The sequence below is a fragment of the Primulina eburnea genome, chromosome 11, assembly GCF_022965805.1.
Source record: "Primulina eburnea isolate SZY01 chromosome 11, ASM2296580v1, whole genome shotgun sequence".
Classification (NCBI taxonomy): Eukaryota; Viridiplantae; Streptophyta; class Magnoliopsida; order Lamiales; family Gesneriaceae; genus Primulina; species Primulina eburnea.
In genome coordinates this window covers 27,818,029-27,826,896 of record NC_133111.1, presented here as the reverse complement: position 1 = coordinate 27,826,896, position 8,868 = coordinate 27,818,029, and the positions used below count along the sequence as shown (strand labels likewise).

The window sequence follows — 8,868 nt, the reverse complement described above, 5'->3', positions numbered from 1 at the left end:
TAGGAATCTGCAGCAGATCTACTTCTTCAGCCTGTGGTTCGACAGTAGGTTGCTCTGGCTGTGGAACCTGAGACGTTCCCTCTTGATTAGCCAGAGACTCCCCGCTCTCCTGACTGACGTTTTCTTTTCTTCTTGGCGGCATAGTGCGGTCCCACCGGGCGTGCCAAAAATATGTTTGCACAATATTTGGTGTTGCGGGCGTGCCAGGTGCGAAAGTGCACCGATTTGTGTAAAGACGATAAAAATCTAACTTCTAAAATCAAACGACAGTGAATTCTAAATTTGATCGTTGGTTCTAATCTCCTAAAACATATGCGATGCCAAAATTAAGAAAACTATTGGAAAGTGACGGAGATAAACCCCTGACATGATTTTGCATTTACAAAACTGTAGGAATTCATCAAAGACATGAAAATATAATAATTTGTTGCTGAAATCTAAAATGAGAAGACGTAAATTGCTAGAAAACTTAAAAAAAGTGCTTGAAGCAGAGAGCTTTTTTTTTGTAGAATTTTGTCAGTAGTTGAGTTCTGTTGTGTGTAGAGTCTGTAGCCGATTGCCTCCTTTTCTTCCTAGTAACTGGTTGGTTCTCCTCCACTCCCCCATCATCCATGTTCCCCGCTTTTTACGCCACGATCTCAACCTCCCTTCCCATGATCTTTTCCCTTTTCCGCGCTTCATGATCAGTTTTTTTTTTTTTTTTTTTTTTTTTTTTTGAAAATTAATCAGTTGCACTTGATGGGCTTCTAATAAAATAATTAAATTGGGCTTCTAATTAAATTATTTTGGCCCAAACAGAGATGAATCTGAGTACTAGGATTATATACATAATTGTATGTGTGGCTGTTGTGTGGCATTTTGTGTTTCCCAACCCTCCAGTGCCTCAGTCTGTAATTTGACTTTGAAAATGTTTGTATCTTTTCAATACAGAACTTTATTTTAAAGGATGTGTTATGATCTGATAGCTATTTTGTTTAACTAGACTTTGGTTCGTTCATAAGTTTAATGTCTTCGATCAAACGAACCAAATTTGTACACGATGATCCTCCTTCACCCAATGATTTTCTGGCTAACAGAGCCATTTCCTGTGCAGATTTAATGAACTCGTCCCGCCTCTTTTCCATCACTTCCCTCACCATTTTTGCTACAATTCCTCTATCACAAATATCTTTCATGTCCAACCCAATTTTCCAGACCTCCCCTACGAGCCTACTATTAACTTGTTGATCAGCATAAAATGGCCAGCATATCATCGGCACGCTTTCATAAACGCTCTCCAGCGTAGAATTCCATCCACTGTGAGTCAAGAAACAGCCTATTGCAGGGTGAGACAGAACTTCCTCCTGTGGTGCCCAGTCCACTACTTTTCCACGATGCTCACTCCCCTCCATAAACCCGACGAGAATCTGTCTTCCACCCTCGATCAAATTATCAGGTATGACCCACAAAAATGGTCTCCCACTATTCACCAAACCATGCCAAAATTCTATGAATTGCAGCCATTTTAAAACCGTCATGTTTCCAAAGCTGACAAAAATTACAGACTTCAGTGGTTGAGCATCTAGCCATAACAAGCATTCTGTGTCCTCCTTGGCAAGGTTAATTCTTGGGTGTGATGCCCTTGCATGTTTTAAGTACGCGTGCAACGGTCCGATTGTGTAGAGTCTAGGGATTTCGGAGTGAATTTGTGTTACTGCTGATTCTTCTAAGTCTTGAAAGGTGTTGAGTATTAGGCCATATGCACTCGTGGCACGATGAGTCTCAGACACAACATGTTGGAGTTGAGGATCTGTTACATCCTCCACACGACAAAAACTAGGTAGATCACGTAGTCTTAGAACTCCAATCATCCCAGGAATACTTGCTACTGCCATGTCCATATCAATGTCCCCTGCATATAGCAGATTGAATGAAATTCTCGCAATAAAAAGAAAAACTTCCAAGGGCAGAATTAAAGAATTTTAAGTTTTTTGTGAGATCATTCGGTTGGAGTTATTTGATTAGAGTGAAGATTTCAAACTTGGATTCCAGTGATACCACTACTATGTGCGTTTGAGATCTATTACAACTGTTATATAAAAGTATAAATTGAGACCTCAAAAGACTTAGAAATCAAGAATACACATTAGCACCTTTTATTGGAAGCTCTCCAGCCTCAACAAGCTTAGGCACACAAAATAACGTCCAAAAGCAAGAAGCACTAAATGGGCGAAAAAGAATAGTAGGAATCTTGAAATCCTTTGCTATATCAATAGTGAAAGACATGATCCCATCAGCAATTATGCATGTCAACGGCCCCATTCCATTGCTTGTTGACTCGCCCGACTCGAGCAAATCCCTGAACTGTGGCTTCGTTTTAATATCTATGGATTCAAAAAGATCCTTAACTCTTTCACCTGTTCTTGGATGATCGCCAGGCAGACCATCTGAAATCGTTTTGAAGCGAAAACTGGGATACCATGCAAAACGGGCATGAATGTTCGAGAAGCGAGGACCCTTTTCAATATGTTCTGGGATTAAAAATGTGACCTGGAAGCCAGAAATGGTGAAGATTTCAGCTAGATTTAGCATGACATTTACATGGCTTTGTACGGGGAATGGAAAGATCAAGACATGAGAAGGAAGTGATCCTATATTCATAATATATATGTGATGGTTGCTGAAAATGAACCCTTGGTGTAGTTTTTATAAAGGGGAAGAGATCTTTGAAATCAAGAAAGTGAGTTGAAATGCCATGAGCATGAAGATTTTTCCCGGTTGCTCAAATTTTTGACAAGATTGTTTGTTGGAAGGACACTTTTTTCATACATATTTTCGGGCAAAATTTAAAGTTTGAGAAAATTAAGTTCAAGTTATTTAGGCTCAAATTTTGGAAAATAAGTTCAAGATGATCAATCAAGTGATACTTTGTTTAAATGGTTGCAACTGTTTCTAACTTGCCTTTCAGCTAAAAGAGGGTGAGTGATCAGTGATGTATATAGGAATGTAATTATAATAAGAATTCTTAATATATTTCTTTGTGAATGTTAGGTTGGCAAAATACAACTTAAATTTAGAATACAATCAAACAATTAAGACAGAAGATAACATCAGGTATCATTTATCAAATTCAATTTCATAACATTTTTCGATGAAAAGCTGACTTTTCAAATCCCGTATCACTAAAATCATTTCAAATCTATCCCACTAAATGTTTCAATCCAAATGTAATTATTAGTTTCTTACCTTTTCTATATATATATATATATATATATATGTGTGTGTGTGTATATTTATATATACTAGATAAATGCACGTGCGTTGCACGTTGAGAAATAGAATAATTTGTATATGATAATTTTATAGAAATATGTTTAAATTATTTTTGAAATAAGAATAACTTTTAAAAGATAAATAATTAATTATTTGGTTACAATCGAAATCATCACATTTTCTTGTCTTTGATTTGAAGACTTCTTGAAATCTTTTTGTGTCCGTCGGTTTTATCTTCTTATCTCTTTTTTTTGTACTCGGCAATTGGTTCTTCATCTCGAATCTCTATTTCATCTTCGTCTTCATGGATCTTCATGTTTTTGTTGATGTTTATTTCATTTGATTTTTCTACCTTTGGTGCTACACTGCCTTGTTTAGTTGTCTTGATAATCTTCCGAGATCTCCGTTTCTTGATATTGACATTTGTTGTTGGATAATTGTCATTGATGCGGCCACGCTGAAATGGAATGAGCTGGGTCAAAAACTCCAACGGGCCAAATCAATAATTTATAGTGTTTGGGAACTTGAGTGTGGACAATGGCTCTTTCAGCACCTGCAAATAAGAAAAGAACTCGTGAATGGGCGCCGGAAGGGTGTCCGGCGTGACCACTCCGATGCTTAAGTCAGCAGGCTTATCAAGGAATAAACTTAGAGCAATATGTATGAATGCTTGAGGAAGAAGAATTTTTCAGACCCCGTAAATGACAACTATACCTGCTATTTATAGGAAGGAAAGCTAGAGTTACCTCGATACGCGGGCGTACCTACCACTTGTACCCTTGAACGTTGACTGTCTGTCCAGTCCCTTTCTTCCCGATAGCTTCGCGGACAATCCAAGGAGAAGGGATGTTGACTTCCTGTCCAGTCCCTTTCTTCCCGATAGCTTCGCGGACAATCCAAGGAGAAGGGATGTTGACTTCCTGTCCAGTCCCTTTCTTCCCGATAGCTTTGCGGACACTCCAAGGAGAAGGGATGTTGACCTCCTGTCCAGTCCCTTTCTCGGACCTCCCAACGATGTTACTTGGGTATTGAGCCCTCGGCTCTGACATGAGAACCCGGGCCCTAGTTAATCATTTCACTCGACGGTTATGTAGGAAATACCCGGCCTCTCGGTTTTCATACGGGCCATGCAACGAAACTTCCCGGGTCAACCATGACCCGGGCCCTTTCAAGGGTATCACCACCCATCCCTAAAATAGTCGGGCTAGAGTCTCACTCGCTGTCCCGATTAGTCTAAAATAATTTGCAGCGAATAATAGCATCGGAGCCTTCAAGTGTCCTATATATGAGATGTCACGTCGAAATGGTGTGTCTCCCGGACCCGAATAAATTGTTATCCAGCTTCCCTGGATGTCACGATAATTATGATGAAAGATATCAGCATTAATTCCTGCCCGAAAATGCTTCGTATTTCAGGAAATGAATAAGTCTGACACCTCGATAATTGCGCACGTCTTTTCATCTTCGGCACAATTTCCGAATATGCATCCTAACCCTTTACACATTCATAGATCAACGGTGGTTTTTATCCCCTTGCCTCTATAAATAATCATCCGCTTTCCTTGCAATCATTCCAACAACAACTATCATCCAAAAAGAAAAGTAATGGCCGATGCAAGCAGTTCAAGAGTTCCAGATATGTCCGAGGAATTCATGGACATGGCTGCGGAAAAACATAAGGCCGCAATAGAAGATGAGGTCTTCGAAAAGATCCTTGTCTTCTGGGAGGCATTGCAAGGATTACAACTGCTCTACAACTGGGGCGAAGCTACCACTCCCGAGCTGGCGGCGAAGTTGGAGAAATACCGGGAATACCTAAACATTCCCGAGACTTCGGATCCTTTAGAAGAGGACCGTATCTACGAACTGATGCTTCGTAAGGAGAGGAGCATTTTGAATAACATCACTAACATCGAGAGCTACGCAATGGGGGCTACCAGAGAAGTAAGACGCTGTATGCATCTGTGGAAAGCCCGTGTAGAGGAGGAGTATTTTGCTGTAATGCGCAATAATTCCTTCAAATAAAATCTTATTTGAATTTACTGTCTCTGTATTACTTTATTTAATGCTTATTCCCCGAGCTGCATAACTCAACTAACAAGATTAACTAACAATACGTAACAACTGGGGACGTAAGGGTTTCGTATCTCCAACAAAAAGGATGCCCGAGCTTCGCATTTCCTGGGTTTCGGATGGAATAACGGGGCATCATCCTTTCAAGTCTTGTCAAAAAGACCGGGGGGTGCGACATCTCGGGTGTAAAAAGCGTTGCTCCGTACTAATTAATGCATTAATGATACGCATCTCTTCCATTCAACTGTCACCATCGTTTAATCATTTTGAGAATGATTATTTATGATACCTTAATATGTTTGACTCAAGTATATCCGTCGGGCTTAAAAATAACATGCCGGGGCGTTGTGTCTCCCGGGCTTAAAATAACTTGCCGGGGTCTAATACCTCCCGGGCTGCCAACCAACATGCCCGAGTCCCGAACTTGTAATCCTAGAAAAAGAATAAGCCGGGAATGAAAATATTTCGGTCTGCTGACGTGGTGTCATGATGATATGCACTTTATTAAACTCCTGTCAAACGCAAACGTTCCGTGTTCCAAGATACATCAGATTTGACGCTTGGGTAACTGTACAGACCCTCCACCTGCCCGGCACAATTTACGGAGGGCATCCTGATCGTACACACGTCTAGATTCGACGGTTCTGATCAACTTTTACCTTTGAATCATAGAGGGGATGATTCGGCTGGCTGAGACTCTTGGACTCCCTCCATATTTTAAGGACGTTCACCTATAAATAAGAGGGGATAGATGCAAAGTGACCCTCAATTCAAAATGTCGAGTTCAAGTGGTTCCAGTGCCTGCAGCAGTACACATGTTCTAGTGACTCCGGATATGCGTCCTCATGTGGAGGAACTGAAGAGGAAAATTGAGAAACGCATATGGGCGAAGGTCATGGCCGTGCGGGACAAGGTTCATGACTTGGATTATGCCTACCGCAATCGTCTCACCACTACTCGAGCACAAAGAGCAAGAGCAAGGAAGTATATCCGAGAATTTGTAGTAGACCGGGTGACAGATCTGGTTGATGATGAAGTTCTACTACATATGATGCTGTGGAAAGAGTGGCATGCCCTGAACAATATAATGGAGAATGAATCCTTCGTCAACCTCCGCATTCACGAATTAACTAATTGGATAACGGAGTGGTAGGATTCTGTATCTAACATAATGGATCCCATAACTTTTCGCCGTTATTTTATGTAATGGAAATTTTATCGACTTTTATTGCTTCATTACTCTTCTGCAAATAAATCTTGTGCGAATTTATGCGGACCGAAACAATAAACTTACAGTTATTCGTAATAACCCGATCTTTTAAAACTGAAACGGCCCTTGTGACATACCAGATTAAAATACGATTCCAGGCTCTGGCACCCCCCGAACTTAGAATATAATCCCGGGCTATCAAATCTTACGACTGTAACAAGATGCCGGGGTCTCGGACTACTCGGTCTTGGAAATCCCCATCCCGGGTCTCTAGGTTTCTCGAGCTATGAAACAAACCTCCCGGCTTACCCACACAGCATTATAATGACAAGTGTTCATCTATCCTAACGGCCAGTAATGTTTCGTATTCCGAGGAGATTAAGCCATCCTGACGTCTCGATCTGTGTAACTGTCTTTTCATTCTGCCCGTCGCGACTTTCGAGGCGCATCGTAACCGCACACGTGTTCACTCAGTCGATGGTTCAAATCGTCCTTCATCCCTTATATATAGCAACCCCATGTTTTTCCCAAAAATCACTTTCAAATCACCATGTCGGCGAAGCCCTTGCAAATTCTTCTCTCACAGTTTCCGGCGTTCGAAGTCTCCCTATTCCTACGATCTTCCACCATCTCCGCCCTAAATACTCGTAAGTTTCCTCTTCTCATTATGTCTAATTCTACTTCTTCTACTTCTGGGGCCAATGCACGAGGCTCGTCAGGATATGAATCCGCTGCACTTCGTTCTGATTCGTCTCCTTCTCCCACCTCTCGCCGCCCTTCTACCCAGACTGTCAGAAAACCCATAAGCTTTACACCCCCATCTTCTTCCAGACCTTCTAAACCCTCTTCTTCGGGCCTTTCCCGGATCCCTAAAAAAGATAAGGGTAAGGGCAAGGTCCATGCTTCCGACCGCCCTTTAACCGAGGTTCTCGAGGTTCCATGGTTCTCCTCTTTGAGCAGCTCCTTGCGCCTCGGGGCAGAGAAGGAACTTCGAACCCTAGGGGTCATTCCCCCTACCTATCCTATTCTCATACCCGGACCTTCTGACCGGGCGGATCAACCCCCCTCTGGTTATATTACCTTTTTTCGGGACCAGCTTCGAAATGGTCTTCGATTTCCCATTGCCCCGTTCTATATCGAGGTTGCCAAATTCTTTCGTGTACCTATTAATCAACTTCACCCCAACTCCTTCCGGATCATGGCTTCGGTTTTTGCTCTCTTCCGTATGCATGATCTGATAATAAATTCCAAAGTTCTGCATTACTTTTTTATTTGTAGATTAGGAGATAATGCCTTTTCCCTTTCTGCCCGGCTTAATGCCCACTTTCTTGATGACATCCCTTCCTCTCAAAAGGGGTGGAAAGGAATGTATTTTTTTATTCGCCTCCCGGGTTCTCTTGATTGTCCGACCAGGTTCCTCCCTTCTCTTCCCGCTCAGCCAGAACTTCCTCGGGCGTATAAGTCTGAAGAATTTTATATCCGAAGCCTCGCATTGGTAGAGGGTAAAAAGTTTTCTTCCTCCGCCCTTATTGCCCAAGAGCACCTGGCTACCCATCATTTAAGTGCCCGGGTTGAAGATCCGATTGACCAAGTGATTGATGAAGTTGCTGGCTCGGGCCTTCAACCCGGTAACTTCCTTTTACCTGTTATGCGATTGCTCCCTTGCTTTACATTTGCACTTGGATTTTACCCTTTCTTGCTTTTTATGCAGATTTAATGGAAGAGGCTTTTGCCAAAAGATGGGCAGCCGAGAAGGCAGCCAAGGAGAAGAAGAGGGCAGCCCGAAAGGCTGCTGCTGAAAAGAGAGCGGAGGATGTGGCTGCCCGGGCAAAGGAGACGGCCTGGGTACAATTTGAACTTAAGAGAGCGGCGCCTGAATCCAGGGAGGATGAAGAAGACCTCCTCCCCCTTAGCCAAAGACAACGAAGAGTCATGACCATCCCGGTGCTGACTCTTAGTGAAGATGACCAAGCCGGAGGCCAGGCTTCCTCTCAAGCGTATCAGTCAGACACGCCTCCCCTTCCGCGCGATGACCAGGCGCCCCTCCAAGAACCTTCTCAGGAATCTCTCCAAGGGCCTCTCCAAGAGCCCTTGCAAGGGCCTCTCCTCTCTGTGCCATCTGCTCGGGCTAGTTTCTTCACTGAAAAAGATTCCCGAGTCGTGGCAAACCTCTTCAAGCAGATGCTCCTTCCTATTGATGAGGCCTTCCTCAAGAGTGTACCGCCGACCCCTCGATACCAGGAGGGCGTAAACAAGCTCTGGCTGTAAGCTTCTTTTTTCCTTATTTATTATTTTTATTTATTTATTTATTTTGATCCGCCTTCTCTTTTAAA

The 8,868-nt window shown here is 42.5% G+C and overlaps 1 protein-coding gene across 1 annotated transcript; it reads right to left on the bottom strand.

The window, feature by feature from the left end:
• Positions 1 to 802: 802 nt before the first annotated feature.
• On the bottom strand, positions 803 to 2,800 carry LOC140804914 (7-deoxyloganetic acid glucosyl transferase-like). Its single transcript, XM_073161071.1, has 2 exons — positions 2,133 to 2,800; positions 803 to 1,891 (listed from the first exon to the last, which is right to left on the bottom strand). The coding sequence occupies exons 1-2, from the start codon at positions 2,638 to 2,640 to the stop codon at positions 975 to 977; spliced, it is 1,425 nt and encodes a 474-aa protein (XP_073017172.1). The 5' UTR covers positions 2,641 to 2,800; the 3' UTR covers positions 803 to 974.
• Positions 2,801 to 8,868: the final 6,068 nt, after the last annotated feature.